At 51.9% G+C, this 15,755-nt stretch overlaps 1 protein-coding gene and 1 long non-coding RNA gene across 2 annotated transcripts in view; one reads left to right on the forward strand and one right to left on the reverse strand.

Annotated features, from left to right (window-relative positions):
- LOC114615072 overlaps positions 1–2,284 on the reverse strand; it is an 8,167-nt gene extending 5,883 nt beyond the window's left edge. The window contains exons 1-2 of the long non-coding RNA XR_003710421.1: positions 2,181–2,284; positions 1,918–2,091 (exon numbers count right to left, since the gene is read on the reverse strand). This is a non-coding gene — a long non-coding RNA (uncharacterized LOC114615072). The remainder of the gene's footprint in view (positions 1–1,917; positions 2,092–2,180) is intronic.
- The window catches only part of Wnt6 (Wnt family member 6), a 12,936-nt gene extending 1,772 nt beyond the window's left edge, over positions 1–11,164 (forward strand). Inside the window, exons 2-4 of the mRNA XM_028760737.1 lie at positions 8,267–8,487; positions 8,763–9,097; positions 10,406–11,164. Of these exons, the coding sequence (XP_028616570.1) occupies positions 8,267–8,487; positions 8,763–9,097; positions 10,406–10,867 (1,018 nt within the window). The 3' untranslated portion in view covers positions 10,868–11,164. The remainder of the gene's footprint in view (positions 1–8,266; positions 8,488–8,762; positions 9,098–10,405) is intronic.
- The last annotated feature ends 4,591 nt before the right edge of the window (positions 11,165–15,755 follow it).

A 15,755-nucleotide genomic window follows, 5' to 3' on the forward strand; every position in this document is an offset into this window, starting at 1 on the left:
AGACAGGGTTTCTCTGTGTAGTCCTGGCTGTCCTGGAACTCACTCTGTAGACCAGGCTGGCCTCGAACTCAGAAATTCGCCTGCCTCTGCCTCCTAAGTGCTGGGATTAAAGGCTTGCGCCACCACCGCCCGGCCTTACACACCTTTCCTAATTTTGCCCCTTTTCAACATGTAGGACAATGCTGTCCTTTCCATCTCCTTCTTCCTTCCCCATTGGTCTTAATTGTTCTTTCTTACAATTAAAATACTACTTCCTCCACGACGCTGTAGTTGTCACCTCCCATTCCTTGTGCTCCCAGTATGCTCTGAGCATTGGGCAACTATGCAGTTACTGCATTTTACTGACAATTGTCTTCTCTGGAATGTTTTTGCCCTGTTCCTGGAAGGCAAAGCCTTTGTCTGAAGAGTTTTAGAAGCCCAAGATAGAATAGGTGCTGGAAACAGGTTTATGGAGTGTTGCTTTCTGGGTTTGTATCTATGAGGATCCCTTTGTTCAGGAAGGACTGCTGGGTGGGAGCCAAGCCGATGGGAGAGGGGCCTGGGCCCTCTGGAGACTGACCCTGAGGCTTCGAATCCAGGAGTGGGGGAGGAGGTGAGGAGGGCAGGTGTGGGAGAACACAGGGGCCTTCATGGCCACAGCTGCAGTGAAGAGTGAGAGGCCAGGGTGATAAGGTGGCCAGCGGATGCTTCTCTCAGATGTGTCTCAGAGAGAACCTGCTCCTCCCACCTGCCTCGGCCCCTCTCTTTCTATTTCTGACACTTAATTCCTTTGGTCTGAGCCCAGGCTGACTTTCACATGGTCTCTTTGCCTCTGCTTATGCGTCTGCCCTAACACAGCCCTCCCAGCTTGGGCTAGTGAGGAGATCTTGTTGGATGGTTAGCTTGAGGGTCTTGACATTTTCTACTCTACCTCCCCATTAGAGCAGGGTTCTCCAGGACTGGTGTCTAGGCCCTGCTTTGCTGCCCTTCCTCTTCCCCTTCCTTCTCAGAGGATGGTGGCCAGGCTAGAAACTCCATGGGTGGCCAGAAAAGCAGTGTGACCTACCACAGCCATTTCTACAATCTAGTTGTGCTCAGGATAGGGGCTAAGAGGTCTCTGAGGTCTTGGTTGTCCAGGTCACTAAAAGAGGGTACTGGAGGAGAGTGACCCAGGCCTTGGATTTGCTCAGGGACCAACCAGGCTGCTGGTTCCAAAGAAGTTTTTTCTTTCACCTTTCTTTCCTGCTCCACCTCCTCCCAGTGCAATGCAAGATTTCTATTTTTAATTTTTCTTGTTTAGTTTTGAGACAGGGTCTTGCTATGTAGCAAATGCATGCCTTCTAAACTCTGCCGCCAGCCTCTGTGTATTTCTCCAATGTAACCATATCTTTGTGAATCACAGAACCCCAGATTCCAGGACACTGGCCAGGCTCTCTTGAGGTCATCTTGTTCAGCCCCTGCCTCCAGGCTCTCCAACCTATGCAAGAACCCTGTCCAGAGAATGAAGGCAGGAGAGAGACTTTGGCTCCCAGGTTACCAGATTGCCCTCCTCCTCTGCTCCCCGCTCCCCTCTCCACAACGTTTGATCTGTCTTTATTTATACCTCCATCAGTGGATGTAGAAAATAGCACACTCTCCCAGAAAAGCCAAATGGATCGTCTCCCTTCTTCTCTCTTCCTCTTTCCTCTCACTGTTTTATATTTTCTGTGAAAGAAACTTATCTGCCCCCACCCCTTCTCCCACCCCCCCTCCCCGCGTCCCTGTCCACTAGGAAGAAGCCGCCCAATCTGCCCTAGCCATCCCACTTTGCTCCCTCCTTATGGAAAAACAGCCAGAGCTAAAGGTTAAGGACAGCCTCACTGCTGACCCCACAGGGAAACAGGGAAAGGACCAGATCTCTTCCTGACTCTCAGGTTTTCTAGTTACCCTCTGCCATACCTTTGTGTGTGTCCATGCTGGTCCCGGTCATTAGGCCATCCTGTCTTGATCTGGGGCCCCTGACCCTTCCTGGTCAATGCTGATGCTGGCTCTCATCAAGCTCCAGAGTAGGGATGGCTTGGGGGTGGGGTAGCTATCCAATCCCTTCCCAGGCCTCAGCCTTGGCAGCTTCCCCTTCAGAGAGACAATGAGGCTGTGAGCAGAAAAGGGCAGGGGCAAAAGGAGGCTGGCTTGATCCCGGCCAGAGCATGCCCTGGGCCCACCAGAGTCCTGGCGCTGTGACATTTCCTGGGGGCGAGACTCCCTCCTGCCCTGTTCTCATCTGAAGCCAGGAGTTGGTGGCTGGAGGTCAGAGGGAGGCCCCATCACCAGGGCCCTGCAAGGGGGATTCCAGAATGTGTACTTTGATGGGGAAGTGCAGCTGAGGAGGGAATGGGGCAGGGCAGCAGCCAGCCCTGGCCAGCCAGCAGGAGGCTGGGGGGAACCAGACGCTTGCTCTCTGCAGACCTGTGAGAGCGCCCCCTAGCCCAGTATTTCTTTCCTGGACAGCTGGGAGCTTGTGAAGAGAACTGTGGCCAGAGGGAGGCATCTTTGGCTGGTTCTACCAGCTCCAAGCCCTCTGTTTAATCTGGAATTTGATCTAGAAAGGACTGAGACATAACCTTGTCTGTTATGGTCACTGGTGAGTATAGAAGGTCCAGGGACAGGAGGGGATTTGTCCAGTGCTAAGTCTGCATGTTGGGAGACAGTGGGGCTGTGAGTCCTGCTCCTTTCAGTGTGCAGTGAGGGTGGGAATCCAGATGAGGGCCAGGGCCTACACAGGTCCCGTTGCTCTCCATCCACCCTCAGACGGGTACTCTCCACTCTACAAGAGCAGAAGGTACGACAGCTGGTGTCCAGTGAACAGCATCGGCCCCAGAGCTTTGGCCAGTGGGAAGAAACCCTTTTGCCTAGTGAAGTCTGTCTGGGAGGAGAATGCCCTGCCTCTTGGGAAAAAAAAAAAGTGATGGAGACGGAAATGAGAGGGAAGACACGGGGAACCAAATTTCTTCTGTGTGGGGAAGGGGAATGGGGGCCACAGGTGGGCCGTGGTGAGGCAGGGGTTAATAGAGCCGGGGCATCATTGGCTTTGATGTGGTGGTTTGGGGTGGGGGTAGGGACTGGGGGAGGGGAGCAGTAATTACCGAGTTTGGAGTTAGACAGAGCAGGACAGGACAGGCGGGCGGGCACAGGCCCGGCAGCCTCAGCAGCCGTCAGGCAACATTTTTCTGCCCCCTTTCCACCATCCACCTCCCCCACCCTCACCCACAGCCCCAGGGCTCAGAGCTCCCTCTGCTGGTTCCTAGGAGGTGGGGTCAATTGAAGTATCTTGGGGGATAAGGAGTCCGGGCAGGGATAGAGAGGCAGGCATGCTTGCTGTGAAACTTTCCAAGGAGGTGAAGAAGCACTCACTCACGAGGCGTGTGGTCCCTTTGGCCTCAGTGAGCCAGCTGGACAAGGTGAGGCTCCTAGAGGGTGCTCTGGTCCCTCGGTGGGCTGACTTGAGAAGGAGACCTAGATCCAGACTGGACTGGAAAGACAGTGTTGGAGAAGGAACATTCTCGGGACTCCACACATACCACCTACATCCTTACTATTTGCCCTGCGTGAGCAGGCCTGAGAATACAAGCTCTTGCTAGAATCCACTTTCTGCACAGGCCATTATACACGGAGGGAGGGCACTATGATCTCCATCTTCCTGCTGAGGAACTGGGGTTTAACTTTTATCATCTGTCCAACAAATACTAAGTGTGTTTCATGTGCCAGGGGCTCATCCCATATCACACAAGCAAATGGCAGACCCCCCCAGATCCATCCCAAGCCTGCATCCCTAAGGCCCTGAGTGTGCTCCACTTATGACATGATGCGTATTTGTGAGATTCCTGTCTTTGATGAGACTTCAACCTAATTGAGGAGACGAGACAAGCAGTCACGGTGGCAGGACACACTCAAATGGGTGACAGCTAAAGGATGCTGCTGGGCCAGGACTGGTGCTCCTGGGGACAAGTGAGGTCAAGTGGAGAGACGCTGGCTAAGCATGTCTTGATGGCTTACAATTGCAGAGGACGTGGCCCTGAGTCTAGAAATGTAGAGGTGTGGCCTGGGATGGAGTCAAAGGCCTGACAGCAGCGGTGCACTGTGTGGAACATACTGTGAGAGGCCACTTGGGGTCTTCTCGTGACTCAGGCAGCCATTTCCTTCTAGCCCGGCCTTGGGCATTATCTTTTGATTTTAACAGAACTGGAGATTGAGCCCCACAGCCTCAAGCATGCCAGGCAAGGATTCTATGACTGAACTTTTTGAGATAGGCTCTTACTAAGTTTCCCAGACAGTCTTTGAGCTTACAGTCGTCTACCTTGGCTTCTTGAATAGCTGCAATTACAGATGTGTGCCACCAACTCAGCTCCTGTTGGTGGATGTTTGTTGTTGAGACATAGTCTTATTTTATGGACCTGGCTGGCCGAAAACTTGCTATAGAGACCCCAACCTGCTTCTGCCATCCAAGTGTTAGGGTTAAAGGTGTATGTAACTACACTAGGCTCTATTTAGATCTTAGCATCACCTAACTTGCTTTACAATGGGGGCATCTCTCCTCAGGCAAGAGGCTGTCAGCTTCATGCAAGTTGCTTATCTGTGTGGCTGTGAGGAGGCTCTGGTGAATTAGCTAGTCTCTGACATTTTCTTCTACTCTACGAATCCAAAGGTAGAAGAATAACCTGAGCCAGAATCTTGGAGTCTCTGGGGCTCAGGTCTATACGTATTGCCAGTAGAAACTATCTGGCCTCTGATGCCATCTTAATGGGCTATTGACCCATCAACCATGAGAGAAAATTCTCAGTGCAAGCCAGGACAGTTAGAATAGCCTAGTAGGCTTGTCCCTTCCTGTCTGTATATTGAGGTCTTTTGGGGCTAGCCATGTTTCCTGTGCCCAGAAGTGCAATATGATTATATCCCAGAGCCTACATAGTGTATCTATTCCCTACCACCATATATTCCAGGCTTTAAAAATACAAATTATACAAATTGCCCTAAAAGTGTACATCTTTTCTGGACTGACCCCAATACTGATCTAGACTCCCCCAAAGCAGAGCTCATTATATACAGAAACAAAAGGTCAGGAAGCAAAGTAAAACAGAGGGCATGGGAGAGGATCTTACCACTTGGAGGGGAGAACTTCTTACATCAACTCATCTCTTTTTTTCTGAAGCCCAGAGAGGAAACTGACTGCTTTGGAATGGCTCAGCCTACCCAGAACTGACAAAAACCAGGGTCAGAGGTAGGGCTGGGTAGTTTGCTCAAAGCTCCTGTCATGTCTTTTCTGGAGTTTTATTTTCTATGTATTAGGATGGGAGTGAGGACAGGAGGGCAGGGAACAAGCTGGTCCCTTGGGATTCTTGTGTTATCACTGCCCATCCCTCCTCCTGACCAGCTGGTAAACAGGACTATTTCCCAGGAAGTCAGCCAGCCCCTTAACCCTGTGAAGGGCCAGCCCCACCTCCTGGGGGCCCTGCCCTGCATATCCCAATGATTCCTTTCCTATCTCTAACCCCTGGGAAGTAGACAAGGTCAAGAGGGTTTTGCAGTTCTCCCTTGCATGCCCCAAACTCTTTCCTGCTTTGCTTGGGGAGGCAGTGGGGTGGGGCAGAGTGACCTTGGGAAGATAAGTCCAGTCAACCTTGGGAAAGTAGGGAGTGTGCAGAGGGCAGGCATGGGATGGGGGTAGGGCTGAGGAACTTAGCAGTAGGAGATGGGGAAGGCGAATTTTCAGAACCCCATACAATCAGGAGGAATTAAAGCTTGTAGGTGGTAGAAGGGGAACTGAATGACTGCAGAGAGGCCTGCTTGGCTCCTCTCATCTCAGGGGTAGAAAAAAAGTTTGAGGATATGGCACTAGGAGTCAGGAAATGATACCAGGTCAATGGGACCTGGACTCAAGGGGAGGCCTTGTGACTCATTCATTCAGAGCCGTATGTTAAGTAATCGCTGTTATTACATATCTGTATCTGTTCATCTATAATGTAGAATTCATGACATGCAAATTTTCAGAATAAACATTGCATGGATATGAATTAGGTACCTAGAAATTTCCAGGGAAGATGAAGAAGAAGGAGGAGGAAGAAGAGAAGGATGGTGAAAGGAGGAGGAAGAAGAGGAAGAGGGGGAGGAGGAGGAAGAGAAGGAGAAGGAAGAGAAGGAGGAGGAAGAAGAGGGGGAGGAGGAAGAGGAGGAGGAGGAGGAAGAGGGGGAGGAGGAAGAAGAGGAGGAAGAAGAGGGGGAGGAGGAGGAAGAGGGGAGGAGAAGGAGGAAGAAGAGGGGGAGGAGGAAGAAAAGGAAGAGAAGGAGGAGGAGGAAGAGGGGGAGGAGGAGACCTGCTCCCACAATGAGGGAGTCCGACATTATCTAGCCACCCTGAACAACCATGCTGGAAGCCACTCAAATCCAAATCCTTTTTAAATGAGGTGACTAAGTGGACAGATTTATTAATGAAGATGTTCACAGAAGGATAAGTCTGAATTCTTTCTGCAGTGCAATTTTCAGTCTAAGACTCTAGTAAAGTGGGGACAGCGTGCAGCATGAAGAAGAACCAGTGTCTCTCTTGAGAGTAGGGTAGATAGGGAGGTGGATGAACAGACAGACTGATCAGTTCCAAGGTCACTGGGCCACTGGAAACCAGTTAGGGCTGCCTCAGCCTTGGCTCACCGCTCATTACTCCCCCAGTCCCTTCTCTGGGGCTGAGCGAGGGTGAGAGCTAGTGTTGGGAGGGTCCCAAGCTCAATACAAGGGAACCTCCGCTGTACAGTTCTGCTGAGAAGGGATGCTTGAGCCCTGAACTATTTAAGTGGGGATAACAGCAACTTAATCCCCCATCCCTTGTGTGTGTGTGTGTGTGTGTGTGTGTGTGTGTCTTCCATATCTTTCTGCAAACACTTCCCCAAACACCCCATCTTCAGTGTTGAGAGTTTTACCTTAAGACCTAAATTCCTCTTGCTGCTATTTAAGACTATTGCATCTCAGGACATGCCTGGGCAGCCTGTACTTGTGGAGTAAATGGGGACAGTGGGGCGGATATGCGAGGAAGCATAACTGAAAAGTAGGCCACCCTGACCTTTCACACGCTTTTGCCAACATTTTCCTCTACATCTTATACCCCACTGCCTCCCGCCTCCCATGTGCCTCCCTGCGTCTGTCTGTCTTTCTCTGCTCTCTGCAGAAGGGGTCTGAATGGTCTCAAATTAACCTCCCTGCCCCTGCCCACGTCTCTCTTCCAGCCTGAGCTCTCAGCTGTACTCAGATAGGAGCCGTCTGGTTCAGGTGGTTCCCCCCAGGTGTGAATTCCTGGCTGACAACCTATGGAAATCAAGTGGCAGCCCTCTCCTCAGGCGGAATGAAAGTGGGCAGGGTAGAGAGGCTGCTGACAGTGTGCAGAACTTTCCCTCAGGTCTTTACTCACCAAACCAAACATCACCCCCCTTCCATCCCCCAGCTGGTTATGTCACCCCAGCACACAGGGCTTGGCTTGGTGCCATCTCTCTCTGGGAAAGCCAGCTACTCTGGAGCAAGAGAAGGGTCAGCATCACCTATTTGCCAACAACTCTGAGGAGCTGAGTTCCCAGCTCCTTCTTCCAGTGGCCTAGTCCAGGGAAACAGAGGTGGCAGGAGAGAAGAGCCCACCTCAGCCGGCTAAGCTAAATGTCCACAGTTTACAGAAATGACTGAACTAAGAGGGGGCATGGCTTCTTTGAGGGGCCGTGTTCCCTAGACATTCTAACACCTCATGGCTGTTTTGCCCCTCAGACGCTGCTTTGTACTGTGGCTGTCCAGGTTGCAGCCCACCAAGGCCCAATCCCTCCTCGATACTGTCTACTTTTCTTTTAGAATCTTTTCTTTATGAAATGAGCTTTATTTATTTATTTTTGACAGCTTTCTTGATCTTTCTTCCGCTAATTTCTTCCTTGTCTCCCTTTCTGGCTAGGCTTGTTGAATTTTAACCTTGGCTTCTCTCATGCCAGCTGCCTTCACCTTGAGTGAAGTTCCTATGAGGGTTTATTAAGATGTGCACAGAAGGATAAGACCGGATTCTTGTCGTAATGCAATTTGCAGTCTAGACCTTAGCAAAGAGGGGACACAGACATGGAATGGATAGAGAACCAAAGAGATGCCCTCAGTCTCAGTTGGGAGTAGGGAAAGACTTCTGCAGCATCCAGCTATGGACTGAGTGGGGCTGGCTACCTCTTCTCCACCCCACCCCCCACCCTACATCTTTTGTGTTTTGGGAGGTACACTTCTGACCTGAAGTTCTGCTTTCCAGGGCCGTGGGCAGCCCCTTGGTCATGGATCCTACCAGCATCTGCAGGAAGGCCAGGCGGCTGGCAGGAAGGCAAGCTGAGCTGTGCCAGGCGGAGCCGGAAGTAGTGGCAGAGCTTGCCCGGGGCGCAAGACTGGGGGTTCGAGAATGTCAGTTCCAGTTCCGTTTCCGACGCTGGAATTGCTCCAGTCACAGCAAGGCCTTTGGGCGCGTCCTGCAGCAGGGTTAGTGTGGGAGAGGCCCCAGAGGGAAGTGATTTTTCCTTGCTAGGGGAGCAGTTTTGGGGAGGCTGTTTGAACTCCATCTCCTGATTTGCTCCTAGGCACCCTACCCACTTTGCCCCTCCACACCTGCCTGGAGTCTGTCTCCCAGGTGGTCCAGGACAGGCCTGGGGCGGGAGCAGGGCGGTGTGTGTGTGTGTGTGTGTGTGTGTGTGTGTCCCAGTTCCCACCAATGGTACTGGGCACTCACTGGCTTCTGCTCTCTTCTCCCTCCACAGACATTCGAGAGACAGCTTTCGTGTTTGCAATTACAGCAGCCGGTGCCAGCCACGCGGTCACTCAGGCCTGTTCCATGGGAGAGCTCCTACAGTGTGGTTGTCAGGCACCCCGTGGGCGGGCACCGCCTAGGCCCTCCGGCCTTCTGGGCACTCCTGGACCTCCAGGACCAACAGGCTCTCCAGATGCCAACGCAGCCTGGGAGTGGGGAGGCTGCGGAGATGATGTGGACTTCGGGGATGAGAAGTCAAGACTCTTTATGGATGCGCAGCACAAGCGGGGGCGTGGAGATATCCGTGCATTGGTGCAACTGCACAATAACGAGGCGGGCAGGCTGGTGCGTATGGGCAGAAGAAGCAGGTGTCATGTACGCACGTGGAAGTGTGGATGTGCAAGAGAGTGTGAGTGTGGGTGGCAAAGTATCTGTGGTAGCATGGGCACAAGTAAAGGTGTGAATGTAGGAGCGGATGTGTGTGGGAGTGAGCAAGACAGGGGTAACGTGGGAAGATTGGGACGGGCACATGGGAAGATGCATGTAGCATGTGAGCTGTCCAGTGGGGAACTGGGGGCTTGACCTGGAGCTGAGAGCAGAGGGAATGGTACCGAGCGCCAATAGAGATCCAAGGTGGGGCGAGCATCCCTTTGATACATGACAAGTGAGGTAACCCTTGGGGCTGGCAGGGAGGTGATTGTCAGGGTACCGAGACAGGGGCTAGGGACAGAATTAAGAATGGATGCTATGGAAAGCTCTGGTTAGAGCAGGCCCTAGGAGAACTGACTGGGAAAGGACTGAAGGACCAGGAATCCAGTGGGAAGTCAGTAGTAGCGAGGACAGCCCAGAGTCAGCCTCAGTCCAGCAAGCAGACTATGGGATTCTTCTCTCCGTAGTGCAGTCAGGTTGACCCTGCTACATCCTACGCCTCAGTTCTAGAGTGGTTAAGGAACAACCCTCCACACATTCTGTGTCCTTTAGGGTTCAGCCTGAGGCATCAGGCAGACTAGGAGGAGGGGGCCCGGGAGAGGAATGTCCGGACAGGCCCACATACCTGTAGAGAGGATTGGGGAGGGTTGACAGAGACAGACGCCCGAGCGGCTGGCTGTGTCTGCTCAGCTCTGCCTGGGGCCGCCAGGGGCAGGAATGAGGAGGCCGGGTTGGCAGGAGGGTTAGGCCGCGACAGCTGCCACTTCTCCGCACTCCAGGAAGAATGAAAAATCTCACCACTGCGTCCGTTCTATTCCCTCCCGCTCCCTGGCTTCGGACCCTGGAATCTCTGCTCTATCTGCTCCCACTTCTCACTCTCTTACTCCTCCATCCTTGTCATTCTTTTTCCTTTCTGAGCGGTTCTTTTCTTGATTTCCTCTTTCAAAAACTGTGCTTGCCTGCCCACTCTCCCTTCCTCCCCCTCCCTCCCTCCCTTTCTCCCTCTCTTCTTTCCTCCTTCCCTCCCTTTTTCCTTCCTTGCTTCCTTCCTTGCTTCCTTGCTTCCTTGCTTCCTTCCTTCCTTCCTTCCTTCCTTCCTTCCTTCCTTCCTTCCTTCCTTCCTTCTTTGCTTGCTTGCTCGCCCCACCTCCTGCTTCCTTCGCTTTCGGTGGGTTCCCGGCTGCTCTCCGCCCCGCCCATCGCCCCGCCCCTCTGCTCCCGCAGGCGGTGCGGAGCCACACGCGCACCGAGTGTAAGTGCCACGGGCTTTCGGGTTCCTGCGCTCTGCGCACCTGCTGGCAGAAGCTGCCTCCGTTCCGCGAGGTGGGCGCACGGCTGCTGGAGCGCTTCCACGGCGCCTCGCGCGTCATGGGCACCAACGACGGCAAAGCTCTGTTGCCTGCGGTCCGCACGCTCAAGCCTCCCGGCCGAGCGGATCTCCTCTACGCAGCGGATTCACCCGACTTCTGCGCCCCGAACCGGCGCACCGGTTCGCCCGGCACGCGTGGCCGCGCCTGCAACAGTAGTGCCCCGGACCTCAGCGGCTGCGACCTGTTGTGCTGTGGTCGTGGACACCGCCAGGAGAGCGTACAGCTCGAGGAGAACTGCCTGTGCCGCTTCCACTGGTGCTGCGTGGTGCAGTGCCACCGCTGCCGCGTGCGCAAGGAGCTCAGCCTGTGCCTTTGACCCGCCGCCTGCCTCGGAACTGCTTGCAGCCGCCTCTAGGCAATCTGCAGGACTATTAGATTCCAGCAGGGGGCGCTGTCTGGGTCCAGCGGTTCCCTAGGAAAAGTACCTATCTAGGCCTTGGGAAATTACAGGGGGCAGCCAGGAACTTGGGCTTTACACCTGCCCACGGGGGACCATACCCCTCCAGCATTCCCCAGAAAGGCTGTCTGCTAGTTTCTGCAGGAGACTAAGCAGGCTCTCCCTCCCCTTGGCCTCCCAGATGGAAATAAAAATCCAGACTCTGGCCTCTGGAAATAGTACTCCTCAGAATTACTGGGGTGGATGGGTGAGTTTCATTATCAATAAAGACATTTAAACCCAGTTTGAGAGGAGGTAGTCCTAGAGGACCAGGATATGGAAGAAAGGTGATCCTGATAGAGTTAGCATTTCAGTCTGAACCTATCACTCCACCCATTACCAAGGCAGGAGGGAGTGAGAAAGGGCTTATGGAAAGGCAGAGAAGGGGGTGAGGGAAGGCTCCTGGAACCCTCACATCTCTCCTTTAGCACACTTTTTGTTCTTTCTTGTCTCTTGAGAACTTGTGGTTCCATTTTAAAGGGACACAAAAAGCCCAGAAGTTTCTAGTAGTGTGCCTAGTTGTCAGGCTTTTGTGTTAATTTTTAGGGCATTATGCCTGTTTCTGTGACTCCTGAGGAAATTCAGGGTCATGAGATTAAAAGCTCATCATAAACTGTAAAATCAACTAAACTACTTGTGAGGAACGCCTGCTTTTGTTACCATCAAAACTAACCACCCATCAGTTCTGTTTCTGAGAGGGAGACTGGAAGATCACTGGGGCTAGCCAATTTGGTGATTTCCCAGGAGTGAAAGAAAGACTGTCTCAAAAGGGGGGAGGGGGCTTCCAGATGACTCAATAGATAAAGGCACTTACTGCCCCTAAGTCCCATAGTCTGAATTTGATCCCCAAAACCCAACACAATAGAGGGGAAAACCAGACTATATATGTGTGTGTATCATAAACATTTATATGAATAAATAAGTAAATGTAATATATAATAACTTCAAAAGACAACATCTAAGTTTATCTTCTGGCCCCATATATACATACACACACACACACCATGTAGACTGCCCAACATAGTATTTTTAATCACACTCAGAGAAAACAAGTTAGTCCACCACTTTTTGTTTTAACCTGGTTCCCCTCAGGAAGATGACTGTGAGAAGTTGAAGAGCACATGCATAGTTCTGGATTCTCTAGAGCTGAGGTTATCCCCACATGTCCAACCCAAGAGAATAGGGTGCACAGCCCACCTGTGGAATATTCCCCAGTGCAAACGTTGCATTTGGGAGATGACTCTTCCCCTCCAGCTAAGCAGGAAAAGATAGGAGCTTTTGGTTCAGATAATTGGGTTTGAAGCTGGTGTAGTAGAGGCCAGTGTGGCCTGTCTCTCTACCTATGCGGTTTCAACCTATTCCAAGTAGCCATTGCTCGTGTAGCTATAGCAACAACCTCACAGTAACTACTCAGCGCTATCTTTTGGACAGATGAGTTCTGCATCAGAACTCATCTCAGTGGTTCTGTCCCTAGGGAATAGTGTGTGCAGAGTGGCTGGGGTCATTCTGCTGGAAGATGTGCTGGCCTAGGGAGCTCTGAAGGTTTAGTTCCCATGCCAAAGGACTCTGCACTTCTCCAATATCTCTTCTCCCTGGGGCTGTCTTGGGCTTTCTCCCAGCATGGTAGCCAGAAGGCAGAAAAGACTTCACGAAAAGAGAGCATGTCAAGCCTCCAGCCATGGAAGTTACACAGTATCACTGTCACTCTCTCTTGGCTGAAACAGATTCCAGAGTCAGCCGAAATTTACAGAGGGGAAATAGACTGCCTAGCAGTGGGAGGAATGGCAAAAAAACTACAGCCATCTTGACCCACTCCACACTTTTGGAGAAATGTTTGGGGGGTTTCTTTTTCTTGAGATATGAAAAACATTTAGCATGACATTTGACACATAAATTATGCCAGTTTTATGTTTGATGAAGGGCAGTCACTGTGAGAGGGGACAAGGAGCTTTGTTGCTTTACAGGTGTTGGGTAGCTCGGACTGCAAATGAAGGTGCTTAACTTCCAGACTAGGCTAAACGGAAGTGCAGAATTTAGTCTGAATTCAGCCACAGCTGGGTTGAATACACAGACTTAAATGATATCATTACAGATCTCTCTGTCTCTCCTCCACCCCCTCTGTCCCTCTTCTCATTCCTTAGTCCCTACCCCCTACCTCTGTGACCTACATTTCAGGTCACTGTCTACCATCCTCTTCTCTCCCCTTGTACACTTCTCTCTATCAGAGAGTGGGGATACAGAGTGCCTATATGCTTAGGACTGAGAAGGGAGGGATGTTATGGGGGTGGAGAAATTTCTCAATGGTTAAGGGCACTGTTGCTCTTCCAGGGGATGCAGGTTCAATTCCCAGTATCCATGTGGTGGCTCCCAATCATCCTTAACTCCAGCTCCAGAGAATCAGACACCATCTTTTGGCTCTGCAGGCACCAGACATACACACCATGCTCAAACATACAGCCAGGCAAAACAAACATGTACATAAAAAAAATAAGTGTACTTTTTAAAGCCTCCTCAATTGTAGTCCCAAGAAAGACATTGATGAATTCAGCCTGGTCATTTGTTCATCCCTGAACCAATAACCCCACCTAGGAAGACATGCTACTATGACAGAGTGACCCAAGACCACAGAGAATGAGGATACAGAGCTCGTCAAATAGAACCGAGGAAGGGAAACCTCAGGACAAACTAGTGCTGGCTTCTGGTATATCCATCTACTCCGATGGTGCCCCTTTAACCACTGGATCATCTATTTGGTTTGGGCCCCCAGGCATCATGGTAGGCATGGAATGTCAGGCTAGGAAGAAGGAAGGGGCTTTTTGTGGTTTCCTTCCTGTCTCTCCTGGCTCTCTCCCATCAAATGCCTGAGCTTCAGGGTACCTTTATGAAGAATTAGAACTCAGAACCTCCTGACTGTAGCAGACTCTAACATTTCAAGGGAGAGACTAGAAATGGCATTAAGGGGTGCACAGAGGAGAGGAAAGCTTTGGGAGTGGGGTTTATAGTCACAAGTATGTCTTCCCCAGAGCTTGGGGGTGCTGCTCTGCCTCCCTCTCCTCCCTTCCTTCTCCTCCTTTCCATGTCCCGAGTGCAGACTAAGCCTAGCGCAGGCTGTGCAAGTCACCCGGGAGCTAACAATGCCTGACCAGCCCAGCGCTTTTTCAATCGCTTGTGCTTCTCAAATAGGCCACCAGAGGGCGTTCAGGGTCCAACTTCTCTATTGACAGCTGCAGGGGGAACAGGATGTCTGGCGAATTCAAGAGCAGGAAGCCCCAATGCCCAGAGACCCACCGATAGCTTGGGTCAAGCCGCTAGGGTTTCAGGCTGTCAGGGACCTCTAGGCTGACCAGACATAGGGCTGGGACTCAAATCTGTGAGTCTCTACGACTTTCTGATCCTGGAAGGGTGTTCTGAGATGAGATGATGTGGAATCCTCTACGAAGCTAGAAAAGCAAAGATCAAGGCAAATAAGAACCGACATCATTTCAGGCAGTTCAAAAGGAAGATAAGATGTCGTTGTTTTTTGTTTTGTTTTTTTTTTTTGTTGTTGTTGTTTTGGGTTTTTTTTTTTTTTTTTTTGCCAGTCAGCTAAGCAGCAAACCCGTTTGCCTCATTTGGTGAGAGTACACTGCTGACTACAGAGGAGAGAGGTGATAGAGACAGGTTTCTCTGTGTAGCCCTGACTGTCCTGAAACTAGTTCTGTAGTCCAGTCTGGTCTCGAACTCAGCGATCCGCCTGCCTCTGCTTCCCTAGCTCAGTGATTAAAGGCCTGTGCCATCATGCCCTGCTCTCCAGTGGTCTTTAAATTGCTAGTCATATAGTAGAGGTCCACCTTCTACTACCAACTCTGGGAACTCCCTAATTTGAGGGGTGATGATCCTGAACAGAAGACAAGGTTGGAGGTCGTGAGCCTATTCCTCTGTAAGCACGGAGATGGCTCTGTGCCCTTGCACTGCTGTCTGAGGATGGAGTGAGAGCCAGTGCTCATAGGGCCCACTGGCTTCCACTCCTCTAGCTCACCCAGCTGCTCAGCCCCAGGCACAGGCAAGGTCCCCTGCTGGCTGAGGGGTGGAGGACATGTGGAACTTGGGCAAGGGGGAAGAGCACAGAGGCACCCCAGATGTATGTGTGTGTGTGTGTCCGCATCAGGAAAAGGCAGCACACAGGCAGATGGGTTAGGAGGCTGAGTGGAGAACCTAGGATGAATCGGAGGCCAAGTGCTCCCAACTCGTCTCTCTTTACCTTTGATAGCCACACATTAGGAATCGGGGGACATGGAGGCAGCGAGCCGTTTCTCCTTACCTTGCTGAGGCAGGGGAAACAGAGAGGAGGGTCCCTTCTCCATCTAGAGCATCTCATCTCTTTTCTTCATCAAGACCAACTTCTCCAGCTGAGCATCAAGACAGAGCAGGACTGGACTGGGCTAGGCTAGAACTGTGAGGGTCCCACCTGTTCTCACCCTGTGCCTCCCCCAGCCCTCCCTCCGGAGACCTCCCCCAGAGCTGCCACAGCTGGAACCATTCTCCAGCTGCCTTTCATCCTCCTCGCTTCCCACCCCCACCCCCAGTGGCCCCTGTAATTGTGGTCTCTGGCAGGCTGCTGCGGGGGCTGGGGCTGGGCTGAGGGCCAGGGCCCAGGGCAGGTCTGAGGTAGAAGCTGTAGGCTGCTGGTGCTGGTAGAGGCTTGGCCATGGTATGGGTCATTCAGGTTAGGGCCCCAGATACACATTTGCCTTTAGGCTTTATCTACATACAGGCCAAAATCTGCCAC

This window comes from Grammomys surdaster, unplaced genomic scaffold (assembly GCF_004785775.1).
Source record: "Grammomys surdaster isolate TR1022 unplaced genomic scaffold, NIH_TR_1.0 126546, whole genome shotgun sequence".
NCBI classification, from domain to species: domain Eukaryota; kingdom Metazoa; phylum Chordata; class Mammalia; order Rodentia; family Muridae; genus Grammomys; species Grammomys surdaster.